This window comes from Myotis lucifugus, unplaced genomic scaffold (assembly GCF_000147115.1).
Source record: "Myotis lucifugus unplaced genomic scaffold, Myoluc2.0 scaffold_10, whole genome shotgun sequence".
NCBI lineage: Eukaryota > Metazoa > Chordata > Mammalia > Chiroptera > Vespertilionidae > Myotis > Myotis lucifugus.
The window spans coordinates 12,028,767-12,046,702 of NW_005871058.1; the positions used below are offsets into that span (position 1 = coordinate 12,028,767).

Consider the following 17,936-nt stretch of genomic DNA (forward strand, 5'->3'; position numbering starts at 1 on the left):
CCAAGAACTGAACCCAGCTGCTTCAAGAGCATTGGATGGATACATCATTTTAAAGCACAGATTACTAGATGTTTTCGTTTACCTAAAGACTTTGATATGTTGTGAAATACTTTCTTTTGCAATTTATTAGGTATTATGATTGAATAACGTTGAGTGTGTGTGTACTGTGGACAAAAGAAATTGTATGTGTTGTTATGCAATGGTTTTACTAGTAAGAATAAAATGAGCCAGTAAGCATTGTAAGTGCTCTGCTTGGTTTATCTCATTTAACCTTGACAGTAACCTTGGGAGGAAGGTACTATTATTTCCCCAACATTGTAGATTAGGAAATTGTGGCATAGAGAGGCTTGATTATCCAGCTAAGAGAAGACAGCCAATAATGGTGAGGGCAGGGTACAAAGGCAGGTATTATACGGCCAGTCATGTTGCTCTTAATGCTTCTCTAAGCACGTAGGGCAGCGGGGCAGGAAGTATGAACCCAAACTCCCAAATCCCCAAATGCTGAAGAGGATGGGAAAGAAGACACTAGGGGACTTTACAGTTAATCAGAGCAATTGCTGCAGCTGCTTGTAGTTGTTTCCCTGGAAATGATACCCAGGATGAGAGATTAGTTCAAGGGATCCTCGGTGAGAGGTGGGGGCTGTTATCTGCAGCAGAAGAACCTACTCAAAATATGGAGCTTGATGGGCAGGGCACTCAGAAGCCGAGTACACCTTGCCTGAGAGTGAAGTAATGGAGGCAGTAATATCTATGTGCAAAGCAGGACAAAGCAGACCCTATCAACAAAGTTGTATGCATGTTAAATAGTCTACTAAAAATTTACAAGGGCAGGAATGCAAGACCAGGGGCTATGGGAAGAGAGGCTGGTGAAGAAAGTGTTAAAGAGAGAGCGAAGTCAGCCGCTGAGAAAAGAGGAAGATTGTGAAGAAAGAGACTTTAGGGGGGAAGGTTCCCTTCCTGATACGTGAGATGATTTTCCCTTTTGTCTGACTTTTTCCTCTAGAATGTACACATCATAAGAGGAGGGACCTTGATTAGTAATCTGTCCCCAGTACTTAGAATCATGCCAGCCCTAGCTGGTTTGGCTCAGTGGATAAAGCCTCGGCCTGCAGACTAAAGAGTCCCGGGTTCGATTCCAGTCAAGGGCACAAGCCCGAGTTGGGGGCTTGATCCCCAGTGGGGGGCATGCAAGAGGCAGCAGATCAATGATTCTCTCTCATCATTGTTTCTATCTCTCTTCCTCTCCCTTCCTCTCTGAAATCAATAAAAAAAATATATTAAAAAAAAGAGAATCATGCCAGAAACATAAGCTCTCAATAAGCATTTGCTGAATGAATGAAAGTGGGATGGTGTGGGAGGGGCAAACTGTAGGAAGGGTGGCAACATGAGCAGGGTTACTGGAGAGGTTGTGTGTGTGTGTGTGTGTGTGTGTGTGTGTGTGTGTGTGTTAGTGTCTAGGGTTCTGTCCTACACCAAATACATTTTTTTTTAGAAGGGAGAAGGAAATAATATGCAAAATATGCTTATATTTGAAACTTAGAGGCTGATCAGCAATTTTGGAGAAAAAGAGGAATCAAGAGAGAGGAACTTTATTATGTCCATAACTCAACTGTAACATCAGCTATTTCTTTTTGATGACAGAGTCTATATTAAAATTACATCTAGAATGGTAGAAGGATCTAGTTTCCATTTACATCTTAGATCATAGCCCCAGCTTTCTTTTCAGTTGGATTTTTCTGATGCCTTTGCCTTATTTTATTTTTAACTTTTTCTGAATTTAGGGCACACATATTTGAACTATGGACAAAGAATCCTACCTCTGCCTGTATGTTCTTTAATGTACTCTATATCTGAAATCACACTTTTCATTTGCAGAGATCCATCCATAAATGTATAATCAGTATCAGAGAAGTTTCCAAATTGATTTGTGACATACAAAGGTAATATAGGGTCAGGGTTACCTTTAGGGGTAGCATACTCCTCTTGACTCAGCTCCTACCGAGCAATGAGAGATTCGTTTTCAAATGGTCAAAGCAATATTCAGTAGAAAATCTCCATTACATGTGCCCTTATACAGAGCAGAGTTTCACTTTGTGATCTAATCTAAAAACTTTTACTTTTAAAAGGTGAGTTTAATAATTTCACATTAATTACAAGACTAATGTTTGGTCATAAAATTTTAAGTTATATTTTCTGTTTTCACAATTTATAGCATCTTTGTTTTTTGTGTGTTTCTTCTGTAAACACTAAAGTATTTGTGTCTTTGTACAAGAGGTTTCCTTTATAACTATGTTAATTATAGCACTCTAGTTCACCTGTATTTTTTGAGATAATGCTTATTAATTCCCTACAATGACCAATACTAAATTTAGTATATTGGTTTTCTGCCTCCTTCTTTGAATTAGTGTGTTAGAACTGCTGTAACAAAGTACCACAAACTGGGTGGCTTAAGCAACAGAAATTTATTGTCTTACTAGAGGCCTGGTGCATGAAATTTGTGCAGGGAGGGGGGATCCCCTCAGGCCAGCCTGCACCCTCTCCAATCCAGGACCCCTTGGCAGTTGGACATCCCTCTCACACTCTTGGACTGCTGGCTCCTAATCGCTCACCTGCCTGCCTGCCTGCCTGCCTGATTGCCCCTAACTGCCCCCCCTGCCGGCCCGGCTTCCCCTCATGCCCCCCCCCCCGCCTGGTTGTAGGTAGCCATCTTGGGAGGGCATGAGGGTTAATTTGCATATTATCTCTTTATTATATAGGATAAATTTAGAGGCTAGAAGTTCAAGATCAAGGTGTTGGCAGGGTTGGTTCCTTCTGAGGATTGGGAGGAAAAGGTCTATTCTAGGCTTCTTTTCTAGTTTCTGGTGGTCTCAGACAAAAGACGGAATAATGAACCAGAAAAGGAGGAAAAGATAACCTGAGAACACCTCACTGAGTTGATCCCACTGTGGGGAGCTAGAGGTTAATACTTCTTGGGATTCTTTGGGAAGCAATGTGAGATTTGTTTGCTTGAAAGGGAAGAAAGGAATGTTTATCACTCACTCCCATTCTTGTATGAGGATTGGCTATGTGGTATTAACTTCCTTGTATTTCCAGTTTTTAGAAAAATTATTCGGTTCTTTTGTATCTGCTAAAGTTTAGGTTTTTTTAAAAAAATATATATTTTATTGATTTTTTACAGAGAGGAAGGGAGAGGGATAGAGAGTTAGAAACATCGATGAGAGAGAAACATCAATCAGCTGCCTCCTACACCCCTCCTCCTGGGGATGTGCCCGCAACCAAGGTACATGTCCTTGACCGGAATTGAACCTGGGACCCTCAGTCCGCAGGCCAACGCTCTATCCACTGAGACAAACCTGTTAGGGTGGGTTTTTTTGAGTATCATAAACTTACAGACTTTATCAATGTTATATGTTTTTATTGCAATCATTATTCTTATTGATAATGTTCTATATTTGGCTATTGGGAGCCCTTTCGAACTGTTTCAGTTTTGACCATTGCAAGCTTCTTCACATTGGTTCCTGTGACCTTTCAAAGTGACCCCAGTGGACTTCAATAGCGCCCTTGTTTCCTAGTATGAGTAGGTATTCCATCTTATTCCTGCTCACACAGGAACTCATCCATTCCCCAAGGAGCCCAGGTTCTTTTTTCATGAGAAAAGGTATTTAGAGATTACAATCTGGGCACTAGGGGTCCTCATTGGGTTGGTCATTGCTTTGAGGCCTTTTCCCTTGATAGAGCTAGAAATATGTATTCTACGAAAAAGGAAAATACCTCATAAGTTAATACTCATATTTCCAATTCAAATACAATGTTATTTATAGTTTTCTTTATCTAACTTCTTTGATTTTATATCTTTTTACTCTTACTCAGTAACATAATTACTTAATTTTCTTGAGCTTATTCTATGTGTATATATGGTAGTTTCAAACAGCATTAACAGATTTCTTATTTGCTTTATCTTATTATATACATGTGCATAACAGTTTCATACTGTTGTTATTAGCGATAGGACCCCTGCATGGAATTTAAGATTCTTGTTGCAATTCTAGTTTTCCCTTTAGAATGTATTCCAGTAAGATGGTATAGTCAAATTGCTGTATTTTAAGTTATCAAATTAATTCTTCTCTATGTAGTTAATCTATCAACATGATATATTTGATATTTTGTTTTCCATTTTCAAGGATTGATATTCTATCTTGATTTAGTTTTGTTTTAAAACTATTTAAATGGTTTTTAAGTTAAAAGCTATAAAGCAAAGTATATTCAGAGAAGTTAACTTCTAACTCTATTCTTTCTAACCTGCTCCTTCCTTTCTCCCTTTTCTATTACATTTTAATATATTCTTCCATTTTTGAAAATATGTGCATTTTTTCATATTTTCTCTATTTTTAGGTAGAAGGTGGAGTCTATACACTTTATCCTGCACTTGCTTTTTTTCACCTAATCACATCAGGGAATTCACTCCATACAGGTGTGAATTCCTTTCTACATCTGCATAGTTCTCCATTGTGTGAATTTATAAATTGAATACAGTACCAATAGATTTGGAATCAGTAACTAGACAGAATTGTCACTTATTGCAATAGGGAAGGCTGAAAAATGACCAGGTTTTAGGGGGAATATCAGGAGTTTGGTTGAGGATACATTTTGTTTGAGATGCCTATTAAAAGTCCACAGAGAGTTATGAATAGACAGTTTTGTCTGTATGAGTCTGGAGTTCAAGGCAAGGTCCAGACTAGATGTGTAACTTGGAAGTTAGTCGGGAAGCATGGTGAAGAAATGGAGGCGTACATGCTTCAGGCCCATCAGTTCTCCCCTGTTTTTATTAACTCCTAACTCTGGCTGAGATTTCGGTTGCCTGATTTTATTTGCTGGTCCCCTATTTCCCTGATTTCCCTGGTGAACACAGAGGCAATCATTGCCTTAAAGCAGAATAGGGAAGAAGCAAAAGGAAGTGTAAAGTTATTGTCACTAACCTACTTCCCTCTGCAATATTCTGCCCCAGGCTATAGCCAACCCCTGCCTCACCCCCTTCATCTCCCCAGAAGTTTCTTACTGTCCACGTCATTAGCTTCTAGAATTCATGTTCCCTTTAAACTTTTCCTTGTTTGATTCTCGGGAAGGGAGTCAGCAATCTGTGCCAGGTTTCCATCTTTACAGGAACCAGAAATTCTGTTTGATTTTTAATTAAACAAGGAAAACAAATATTTATTTATTTTTAAGAGAAGAAAGATGGAGAAACTCTGGTTTATCATCTCTTTCAAACATCCTATGAAAACATAACAAAGAGATTGAACCTGATTAGAGTCAAGTCGAGGAAAACGGATTCAACAAAGCTGGGAACTGCATACTGCATCAGAAAATGAAAAATTGACTACTGCTAGAAAAAAAGTCTTTCTATGTAAAGAAATATTATAACAAAAAATTCTGAAATTCTACCATAGATAAACTTGTGTAATGTCTCCTCAAGAGATACTTTCCCTGTCTAAGTATGCTGAACCCAGGTCCAATCTGACCCCATGGATCAGACACCTGGTGTGCTCCTGCTACCTACAACAGAAATTAGTATTATATAACTTCTCTTGATTGACTATATATATATATATATATATATATATATATATATATTATTTTTCTATTTCTGTTCTGATGGCAATTTAAAATTTTTTTTACAAGAAATATATCCTTTCAGTCCATTAGTACAAGTGAATATAGAGTCAAAGTGAATGTTTTCCTGTAACAGTAATCTCCCTTCATGGGTACAAAGCAACATACCTCCCAGAGATAACCACTCTTGACTGAGTATTTATCTTGCCTACCTTCATCTGTTCATGCTGCTACAACAAAAGCATCATAGACTGGGTGGCGTATAAACAACAGAAGTTTATCTCTCACAGTTCTGGAGGCTGGGAAGTCTGAGATCAAGGTGCCAGTGTTGTAGGCGGCGGGAAACGCCACCCAGTGCCACCCGGTGTCTGACACATGAGGTCAGATTGGACCTGGGTTCAGCAACCTCAGTACTTGGGTTCTGGCTAGGAAAGAATTCAGAGCCAAGACCCAAACTGTAAGAGAACATTTATTGGGTAAATTACTGAGGTAGAAAAAGTAATTCCTAGAAGAAATGGGCTTAGGAAACAAGTTCTAGAGGTAAAGCAAGGGCCCTTGGAACTTGGGAGTGAGGAGCGTAATGGTAAAGTGCCTAGGGGGTAGCGGGGAGAAGGTGTGGGCATGCATGCTCTCAGGAGGGAGAGGGAGAGGGAGAGGGAGAGGGAGAGGGAGAGGGAGAGGGAGAGGGAGAGGGAGAGGGAGAGGGAGAGGGAGAGGGAGAGGGAGAGGGAGAGTACACTGGGTCCTCTGTCCTAAGCGTTTTAAAGGTGGTGATTTTAGCAAAGTTTCCAGGGGGAAGATCTTAATAGAATATTCAGTAGCTTTCCAGGTGTGTCCTTTCAGGATTGTGGTCTCCACTGATTGATTGCCTGGCACCAGGGCAGGGGTTATTATTCGATGCTGCTGGTCCTGAGGCTGTTTCTGTTGCTTATCTGGGCCTAGAGCTGAAATACAACTTGAGGCTTAGATGTTATCTCTAGGGAAGGAAGGTCAGGGGGTCCAAACCACAAGACCAGCAATATGCTAGGGTAAGAAAGTCACCCTGGAGGGGAGGTCCCACTCTACAATTGATCTTCCGTTGCTAGGCACCTGGGGCTTTCCACCCTAGTGACCTTCTGTACTTGGCTCATCATCCTTGCTCCGCTCACATCTGTCTAATTGCCTCCCACACAAGTAGATTTGGTGTCTGGTAAGAACCTGCTTCCTGTTTCAGAGATGGCATATACTTGTGTCCTTGCATGGCAAAGTGGGGAGTGGGCTCTCTGGAGTCTCTTTTATCAGGGCACTAATCCCATCCCTTTGCCCTCTTGCCCTTATCACCTCCCAAAGACCTCACCTCAAAATACCATTACACTGGGGATTAGGTTTCAACATACAAATCTGCGTGTGTGTGTGTGTGTGTGTGGTGTCTTAATTGTTTGTTACAAACATTGCAGGTCATTGAATCTTTTTATATGTATCAGAAATTTTACGTGGACACACATTCCCACGGTCACATTCCCACGTTAATACATTTAGATCTATGTCATTATTTTAGGTAGCTGAAATGTATTTTGTACATATATTAATACACTACATTTTTATTTTATTGAAATGACACACAAAAAGATAACATTGAAATGAGTCATACCTTCTTGGTTCTTTTAAAATGAAAACATAAATACAGGGTGGGGCAAAAGTAGGTTTATAGTTGTGAATACTACACAAAAGTTTATTCTTGAATTATTTATTAATTATTGTATTATTTTCCATATGAACAACTGTGAACCTACTTCTGAATAAGTAGTGCATGGTCATTGGCCCCAGTTGTATCTCTTCTTTTCTAAGTTGCTATGATATGTATATTTTGCTCAATAAAAGAGAGAACAAAGCCACAGATCTATAATGCTCAGGGGTAAAAGCAATACATTAGTAACAGAAGCATCCTGATCTTTAAGACTGGTGAGTGGAGGAAAATGTCTTCAACAGTTTCTCAGATAAGGGAACAAAGGTGCAGGATTAAAATGAACATTAAAGAAATAATTTGTAAAAGATTATATGGGGTAGGCAGAAAAGCTTCATGCAAAATTCCTTTCTCTAAGGTGCTTTCTCTTATTTAAGGTTGGCCTGTTAAAGAAGAAAGGAGCTGCATGCTTAGAAATGAGGACAAAACCTCAGGTCTTTAAGGTTAACATGGAAAAAGAAACAAGGAGAGAATTCTCCTTAAAAAGACTGTTCTCTATAGAATGTGAGGCTTGATTGCTGAAGGATAAATTAATGTCAAAGGAAGCCTCTTGCATTAGGAGACAAAACTTCATGTACTTAAGGCAAAGGGAAGGGGCGGGGGAGGAAAAATATTTTTTATAAAAAAGAGGAAATAACTTCCAGCGAAATTTCTTAAGAGCCCTGCCTCATATTTCAGGCATTTTAACAACTGCCATATGGACCAGGGATTAGGCCTTGGAAGGGAGAGTTAGTATTGCTGGGTGTGGTCACGGGTAACAGGCACAAAGTTACCCAACCGTATATATCTACTGCATGCCACCCCCTCCCAGGATCTGATAATGTCCACGCAGAGATGAAATGACTATTACAGAAGCAATTTCTACTCAGTGGAGATTAGATTTGCAGACCTCTAAGATCCCTTCCAATATTGAGATCCAATGTTATTAAAAGAAACAACCATGCATAGTCAAATCCCCTTCAGCAGGGCTGACACTGGACATGGGGGTGGGAGTGAAGTGGGGTGGCTCTGTGTGGTGGGGAGGCTATTGGTGGGCGGAGGAGGGGCTGTGGAAATATTTCTAGCAGGCCTCTTCAATCAAAACACTTTAATTTAAAAAAATGAGACATATGCAATACTTTCAACAATAAAGAATTTCAATTAAAAAAATGCATTGTGAAGTTCATGGGCATATGGGTGGGAGCAGGGTCAGAGAGCTCCCCTAAGGAGAGAAACAGGAGCCTGCAGGGATATGCTCCCCCAGAATGGTACCGAAGCCCACTTGGTCCCAGGTGTTGGAGGGGCTTGGAACATTTCAAGGAAGATACTTCAAAGCCTGGGGTGCCTTGAGGCATAAGGCCCAGAACAGTAGCCCCTTTTGCCCTAGTGTGAAGGTGTGAAGGCTATAATGCTCTTAAGACTGAAATTGTCACCCTGTTACTGAGGCGTTTAACTGAACACCCCACAACACTTACCACCTACAACTTCTATACTTCATTCCTCTTCCCTCTTCTGTTTTTCTCCATAACATCTGACACCTTCTCCCCTGCCTGGCTCCATACACCATGAGGACAAAGATTTTTGTCTATTTTGTTTGATCTTACAGTTCTAGCATCTAGAATAGGTCCCAGAAAGTAGCAGTCACTCAAATATTTGTTGAATGAATAATTTTTAAAAATGGACGAATGAATGAGTCCCATAGGGAAATAGAGAGGTAAGCATGTTCTCCTTCCTTCTTCTGACTCATCAATCAGAAAATTCACTTCTTCCATGGTGCTCAAGCAGAAATCTGAGGAGTGGGGAACAAGCATTCCCCTAGAAAAGTAACGAAGGTAAATATGACAACTTATTTGAAAATATCTCCTCAAACAAGACCATATCAAATAAGGTGGCATTTAAGACTGAGGAAATAGAAGATTAGCTTCATGCAAAATCTTCTAAGTGAAGAACAAAACTCAGGTTTTTAAGATTAACTTAGAAAAAAGACACAAAATGAGACAATTTGTGTTAGGAAGGAGGAAATACCTTTACACAAAATTTCATCTTTAAGCAAACCACCTTGGTTTTTAAGACGGGGGTAGGGAATAAAAAGTAAATACTCAGATGAAAGAATAAAATTTAAAAGTCTTGAAGATTAAGGTATAAAAAGATAATATTTATAACAGAGAGAGAGAGAGAAAAAAGGAATGAATAAGATTTTAGAAACTAGATAAGTAAAAAGAAAAATTTCCTAGAGCCTTTAGTTCTTTAAAGACAAGCTCTTGGGAGGAAAACAAAATAGAAAAGAATGAGTGAAAATATTTGTGGTGACAAAGGTAGATTTATTTCTCACAACCTCTGCATGGTTTGTGGCCACATACATCCCATCGGTTTAGCTCTGCCCTTGTGATTGCTCCTCTCAAACCCTCAAACAACATCTGAGAGATGAATTAAGCATCAGATCAAGTACTGTGTCATATTAAACCTCAGACCGACAAACCAAGCTTGTTGCCAAACCCAGAAAGCCAGCCAGATGAAATGATGATCAGTTTTATTAGATTATTATAGAGGCAAGATTATAATAAAAATATGTAAGAAATAATTTTTAGATCATAAGATTATAATGAAGGGCATCCAAGAAACAATTTTTAGGTCAAATATTTTTAGGTTTAATGTAATTCATGAAATTACATTATAACACTGTGCTTCCAATGAGGAAAGCTGAAAATGTTCATTGTATAGAAATGAGAATAATCTATAGTATTTAATATAATTGTGTGTTAGAGAGAACTTTTGTCTCATATCATGTTGTTTATCTTTCCTTCAGGACAGATCAATATGGAGGGAAAGACATCATGTGTTGGGCTGTCATCTAAGGGGATGGTTCCACATAGCCCAGTGGCATCGTTCAGGGCTGGAGTGAGCCAGGAGCCTCAGTGTCTGTGTGGGTTGATCTAGTCCTTTGACAGGTGAGAGCAGGGAGACTGGCTGCTGGAGTGGCAGGTCCACCCTTCAGGCTGGGTATAGGTAAGTGTGCCATCTTCTCCCAGGAGAAGAAATATGAATTCTGTAAGGTTTAATAGTTTGTGTAGTAAGAGGAAAATAAACAGGAACCACCCTTTCTTTCTTGCTAGAACAGGAAAGCAGGTAGAACAAGTCAGAATCTGTGCACGAATTGTGTGAGAGAGACAAAGCATGAGTAACTTAATTCACTGTGACCTCTTTCTTGTAACTTGGTGTGACCAGAAGCAGTGACAGAATTTGAGAACATTTGGATGACACAAATCAAGGAATGTGAACTTAGAAAAAAAGGGTTTTATTAATTATAAAGATGTCTTCCCTGCTTTTAAAACTTTTCTCTAAGTTGATTTCATTTCTCTTCTATAATGTGCTATTCATTTGTGAATTTACATTTATTCAATAAACGTCTGGGGCAATGTGCTCTGCAGTGTTTAGGGCTAAAAATATATAAATATTTCATTTTATTCTTAAGAACTCAACATTTAGTAGGAGAGTTTGAATATGGCAGACATATATTCAAATAATTACAGCACACAGATTCCTGTGATAAATACTTAAGGAGAGAACAATGAAGTGCTCTGGCATGCCAGTGACACACCAGTGGCGCCCTAATTACTGACTTTTAGAGGATTACTTAGGACTTAACCAGTGAGCTAGAAGTGCAGAACTAAAAAGACTCAACCAGGGGTGTAGTCTAAATATTAACAAACCAACACTGCCTGGGTCCTGACCATCAATCAGAACGTGTCGGACTCATCAGCTAAGACTCCCAACAGAGTAGAACAAACGTTGGTCAAATATCAGCTACAGTCAACAATGAATACCTACCATAAATCAGGTACTGTCTTAGCAGGGGTTTTAGTCTGGTTACTATGATATATGTGAGGCACGGGTTATAAATAATTTTCATTTTTTAGCCAAGTCAAATTGATAGGTAGTGGCCCCCTGGATAGCTGAGTTAGGGATTCTAAAGCTGAGTGTAGGCTCCCTGTGAAAGAATGTGGTGACTGATGTGTGCTATGGATGATGAAAGGACAAATTGTAGTACATGTGCCATGTATTTGATGTCTTTGCTCACAATTAAATTACAGACACTCCTGCATTCAAGTCCTCCTTCAAGCACGTAGAGCCTGTGACTTTGGGCAAGTGGCTTTATCTATCTAGCTTAAACATTCTCACTGTAAGACTGGGGTAGTAATACCTACCTCATAGGATCATCGTGAGAATTGAAATATGAGAATATATTGGAAGGGTAGTGTGAGCATTCCATTGTATGATGCGGCAGCTTCCGTGAAAATATTCTGCCATCTGTGAGATGAAGGTGAGATTCTAGCTTTATTTTGAGGCTAATTGCAGCAGGAGGCAGGAAAGGGAAGAGGAGAAAGATTAAAAGCAGGACACACCTGAGAGTGTCCTGGTGGATGAGGTTGCAGTGATGGAGCCAGGAGCGGAGACCTGGGAGAAGAGATGTATCTAACAGATTTTTAGGGGGCGATAGTCTGTGTGCCCTGTGATCCTCCCCCTGGTCCCCTTGAATCTTCAGGAAAACTACACAAGTCACAATATGCTTGGTTCACTGTTCTTTTTTGGGGGAGGTTGGGGGAAGCTGCTGGTGAACATGGTGGTATTGGTTCCAGGAGGAAGCAGTGAAACCTACTGGGAGGCTCAGGACCAGCAGAAGGGCCAGTGTTCAGGGAATGGTAAATATTAGATGACCAGATTTGATCATGAGCCCATGCAGGACACTTAGCGATTCCGAGCAACACTTGGGATATCATAAAGGTAATAAGAACCAACAAATATGGGTTTCTGCTGGAAGCTATTGGAAGCTTGGAAGCTTGGGGAAGAAGACTCCCTTGCAGATCAATATAGGAAGAATAGAATCACCACTAAACCAGTATTATATGAAATGCTGAAGGGTACTCTTTAAGAAGAGGAAGAAGAAGAAAAAGGTAAAGATAAAAATTATGAACAACAAAGTGACAACAAATACATATCTATCAACAAGTGAATCTAAAAATCAAATGAATAAAAAATCTGATGAACAGAATAAACTGTTGAATATAATAGAATCAGGGGCATAGAAAGGGAGTGGACTAACTCCCTATCCTTCGCCTTTCCTCTCTGTAAAAAATCAATAAAACATATTTATTTAAAAAAAGAAGAGGAAGAAAAAGAAAAAGGTAAAGATAAAAATTATGAACAACAAAGTGACAACAAATACATATCTATCAACAAGTGAATCTAAAAATCAAATGAATAAAAAATCTGATGAACAGAATAAACTGTTGAATATAATAGAATCAGGGGCATAGAAAGGGAGTGGACTGACAATTCTCAGGGGGAAGAGGGTGTGGGGGGTGTGGGAAGAGACTGGACAAAAATCGTACACCTATGGACGAGGACAGTGGGGGCGTGGTAAGGGCATGGGGTGGGTGGGAACCAGGTGGAGGGGAGCTATGGGGGAAAAATTAAGAATAGAGGGGGCTCTTCTGCCTCCAGTTGTGATTTTCAGAAGTAGAATTTCTCCTCTTCACAGCAGGCACAGCAGTCTGGCAAGTTAATCCCCAACCACTCTTGTTTCACTTGTCGGAAAGGTAAGTCAAGAAGCCCTGGGGTGGGGTGTGACCTCAGAGGATGTTTAGGCAGTAAAGACACTCATGTTATGCCAAGTAACTTACTAGTAAAAAGGAACTCACAGGTTTTCTTGATGTAAAAGGTAGAGATCCTGATACATTTGATGGCTGCTTTGAATTTTTCCTTTAATTGGGAGAAAAAAACACATTACATTTGAGAAATGCTGTTCTAAACTCTGGTTCCTGTGTTAAAATGGAAAACAATGTGGGGGGATGGGAGAGGTTTCCAGAGAGCAAGTAAGGCAAAGAGGAGGAAAGCTCTGGGAGCCGGGAGCAAGCCATGCCTTAGCGTCTACTTCCCCCTGAAAAGCATTTGGGCAAAGCTGGGGTGATTATAGGGAGAGTGGAAATGCCACAGAGTGTAGGCATGCAAAGCTAAGGGGCTGGAGATGCCACATCTGTGAGATGTGTACACACTCACACAAGTTTATGTGGACACATAGGACTGTGTTTATATACACTGGTGTGTAAGGTGACTACATCATTTAAAGCAAAATTTTCATCAAACTTTAAACTGTACAACTTTATTTTACTTCCACTACATAGGAAGGGGCTCTCCTAGGATATGCCCTTTCACTAAGAAAGTGGGCAGATTTCCTCTTTCCTTCTCTCCCGTGTATCCTGGCTATTTCAGTCCATAGTACCGTCTCCTAGAAATGCAAGTTCTTCTTCTGCAGATAAAATGGACATTTTCTACATCTTGCTCACCTGAAAGGTTCTTTTTAAAAAAAATCAATTTTCATACCTCAAGAATGTGTTCAAATGAACTAATCTGATCTGAGGCAAACCACCACTGACTTACTGTGACTCGTGGTGTTGCTTCTTCTCCCAGGTGACCTACATAGATGTAAGATAAGATATATTGTGTGTTTTTGCAATATGGAACCTTTACTTTTTAGGTGATTTCTGTACATCTGGAGTATGAGAGTAATCCTTTTACAAATGGGACTGACTACTAGAGGAAACAATGACAAAACCAAGCTGGTGCTTCATGTGAATCCATAGGGGTTTAAGCTCCAAATCCAGCCAAGAAGTTTGTTACAATCCCAGCTTTGCATCTGACTGTTCTGAGATCTTTCCATCAGCCCTGACATTGCTCAACAGGGCTTGGTGTTGGCTGATAACAGGAGACAAGAAAGTATTCTCAAACTTTGTGATCTTGCTGGGCTCCAGTTTATCAAGATACTCCCTTACACCGACATAAATAGCAGTCACTTGTTCTTCAATGGCCATGGGAGAATACTCTGCTTGCTTCAGAACAGACGCACACCAACAGTTATTAAGTGGCAGCATTGAGATCAGAACAGAATTGAGCCCTAACCGGTTTGGCTCAGTGGATAGAGCATCGGCCTGTGGACTGAAGGGTCCCAGGTTTGATTCTGGTCAAGGGCATGTACCTTGGTTGCGGGCACATCCCCAGTAGGGGGTGTGCAGGAGGCAGCTGATCAATGTTTCTCTCTCATCGATGTTTCTACCTCTCTATCCTTCTCCCTTCCTCTCTGTAAAAAATCAATAAAATATATATTTTTAAAAAGAACAGAATTGAGCAAAAGCAGCAACTCCCGATACCAATTCCAGCTTCATGGTACCTGCCACTTGCTTCATGGCTCTGGTTTGGGCAGCAGATACACCTCAGGAGATAGACAAACCAATGTTAATGGCAGGGTGGATACTTCTGTAGAACAGTTCTGTTTCCAAGAAGATCTGTCAGTGATGGAAATGACATTCATTGGATGTAAGCAGACACATTACCAGTGGCATGTTTGCCACTGTCCCTAAAATATTCTCCTACAAAACAGCCAGAATAAGGAGCCAGGTACTGCAGTGGGGCAGCCTCTGAAGCAGTAGCTGAAACCACTATGGTGTACTTCATGGTATCTGCATCTCTAAGTCTCTTCACCAAGTGGGCAACAGTGGATCTCTTCTGACCAGTAACAGTGTAGATATAGCATAGCTTCTTCTTTTCATCAGACCCATCATTGAAACATTTCTGCTTAATGACTGTGTCAATAGCAATTGATGTTTTGCCAGTCTGTCGGTCACCAATAATCAGCTCACACTGACCACGACCAATGGCACCAAGCTATCCACAGCCTTAATGCCAGTCTGCATTGGTTCCTGCACAGAAACTTGAGGAATGATCACAGGGACTTTTGGGCCAACTCACCCGAGGGTCTTGGAACCAACTGGACCCTTTCCATCAATGGCATGACCAAGGGCATCTGCTACATGACCTAATAGCTCCTCATCAATGGGAACATCCACAATGGCTCCTGTTCGCTTCACAATATTTCCTTCCCTAATTAGTTTATCATCTCTAAACACAACACTAACATCGTCGGGTTCAATGCCTGAAGAAAACTCTGCCATTTCTTCTTGAACATTCCGCAGCCCATGTACTCAGACAATACCATCACCAATACTTAAGACATGCCCAGTCTCTTCACGGTCAACAGAGGTATACGAGCTCCAAAAATCTGCTCTTCAATAATAGAGAATATCTTGGCAGTGCCAATCTTCTTAAGACGAGTGTTAGAGGCATGGAGATTACTTGCAGCAATGAAGGATGATCCCAAAGCATTTCTGGAGACCAGCCTGGCCTGCTGAGGAAGAGTGCAGGCCACAGCTCCGGCATCGCACATGGACAGCATTTTTCAGCTTCTCAGTAGTTCCTCTGCAGCTGCAGCCTCTGGACTAACTCAGTTTTTAACTGTATCTCCAGAAAAGTGGCAAACAATAGAAATTGTGGGTATCGTAGAAGGCAAAACAACAACAACCCCCCAAAACTCCACCACCCATTAAATTACTACATTTATTATTAAATTGTAAAAAATTAATAAATTGATATTAAAAAGAAGAGCTAACACTTATAAAACACCTACTAGGTGCCAGGCACTGTTCTCAGTGCTTTGCATGTATCCATTTAATTCTCAGGAAAACTCTGTGGAATAAGAACTATTTCATCCCCATTTTGCAGATGAGGAAATTAAGGCAGAGAGGGATTGAGCAACTAGCCCTAGATTTGACAGCTGGGAAGAGGTGAAGTTGGGGTTTGAACTCGTGACCTGGCTCTAGTGTCTGTGCTCTGTCAGAGTCAGTGACGTTTTTTCCCTGGGGAAATGGGTGATGGGGATGGCTGTTAAGAGTTTCTTAGATTTCCACAATATAGTCCTACCTACAGTTTTTCATGGGAATGAGGCAGCTTCCAAGTTGAGAGGCATCTTAGAGCTTTTGTTTTGACACTAAGAAGTTAGGTCACCTTTTTAGAACTCAGTTTTCTCTTCAGTAAAACAAGGAGGATGGATCAGATATCTTCAGCATTCCTGCACTAAAAAGCTGTTCTCTTGGTGCCCGTGAGGGAGAAGCAGGTCAGTTTCTGCTTCCTAGACCCTTCAAGCTGGGAGCTGCGCGTAGGGTGTCAAGTACTTAAACTGGTAATCAGAAATTAGGGTTACAGCTCCAGGAAGCCTCGACCTTTTCCTAAGAAAGCAACAGTTGCCTATTGTGCGCTGTGTTTTAAACAGATTATATAATCAATTCTCAGAGTAAACCTGTTAAGTAGATAGTATTGTCTCCATTAAAAAAAAAATGAAGCTGAACTTTCTCCTTCCAGGGAGCACACCCATGTCTTTCCCTTTCCCTCCCCACCTCCCTTCCCCCAACCTTACCATTACCTTCCTCACTCCCAAGCTCCAACGGCCCTTCTTTTACCTACGCCTTCTTCTAGGAATTACTTTTTCTACCTCTGTAATTTATCCAATAAATGTTCTCTTACAAAAAAAAAAAAAAAAAAAAGGCTGAAACTTAGTCATACCAAGTAACTTGCCCAAGAGGGCCTTGCTAGGAAGGGATGCAGGCAGGATTGAAATCCCGTCTGTCTTGTCGCCAAAGCCCACGGCGCATTTCTCAACACAAGAGTAGGTTATGTCATACCATCTCACTGCAAACCTACGTGGTAGGCTTCATCTCCCCACTTCACTGAGGATAAGGTGAGACTCGGGTCACTTGCCAAGTAAGGGGCCTGGCTCCAAGTGGGCGGCAGAAGAGCCCGCGGCAGCTTGCAAGTGGGCTCGGTGGCCGCCAGCCGGCCCCTCCTCCTGACCTTGACTCGCCGCGCAGCTCCTACCTTTTCGGACCCAGCCCAGCGCACCGTCCTCCCGGAACTACATTTCCCGACAGGACCCGGGCGCGCGCACGCGCACCGGGGCCTCCGCCATGGCGACAGTGCTGTCCAGGGCGCTCAAGCTCCCGGGTAAGGAGTTGCAGCCTCAAGACCACCCCGCCCCCTCCGGGCTTGGGGAGACGGGGAGACGAGGCTCTGCGGGTGAAGCCGGTCGGGGCCTGGCCCTCACCCAGGCGGAGCTGCAGGAGCGCGGAGGCGAGCGGTGCAGCCCCCCTGGGCTGGGGTTAGTGGCGCCAGGCGGGTCGGGGACCGCGGGCGCGGGGCGAGCCCAGAGCCTGGCAGGGAGGGACGCCGGAGGCGCGCTGGGCAGGTGGCCGGGAGCGGGCTGAGCTGCTGCGATGGCGAATGTCAGCGCGCGCGCCGCCGCCTCCAGGGAAGGGTTGTGAGGGAGCATCCTTTCCCGAGCGTCTCCAGCTCCTTCTCTCCTGGGTGCACCTGGCCGGGGGCGGGGATGGGAGCGCCGAGACTTGAATCTTGGAGCAGCTCCCATTTAAGGACAGGTCTTTAACCTCCGGAGTTACAGAAGAGAAAATGAAGTTATTCGGCTGATCGACTTGTCAAAGTCGTTAAGGGTATGGAAATCTTGAGCTGGAATGCCGGGTCCTTTAACGCTAAATCCCGGGCTTTGGATCCACTGGCCAGCTCCTGGTGGCCAGGCGTGACATTATAGGAGGAAAGATTTGGCCCTGCATTTGCAATAATTATGGAATTTCTTTAAGAGCCCTGTGGGTGAGGAATCTCCAAGTAATTCTGTATTTGGCGCGCCGCTCTAATTTTGTTTGTGGTTGTTTTTCTCCCCAAACGAACT

The 17,936-nt window shown here is 41.8% G+C and overlaps 1 protein-coding gene and 1 pseudogene across 1 annotated transcript in view; one reads left to right on the forward strand and one right to left on the reverse strand.

Annotated features, from left to right (window-relative positions):
- Positions 1 to 13,954: 13,954 nt before the first annotated feature.
- On the reverse strand, positions 13,955 to 15,596 carry LOC102432272 (annotated as a pseudogene).
- Positions 15,597 to 17,099: 1,503 nt separating this feature from the next.
- Positions 17,100 to 17,936, forward strand: part of FAM234B (family with sequence similarity 234 member B) — a 23,357-nt gene continuing 22,520 nt past the window's right edge. Inside the window, exon 1 of the mRNA XM_006084262.3 lies at positions 17,100 to 17,197. Coding sequence (XP_006084324.1) covers positions 17,161 to 17,197 — 37 coding nt within the window. The 5' untranslated portion in view covers positions 17,100 to 17,160. The remainder of the gene's footprint in view (positions 17,198 to 17,936) is intronic.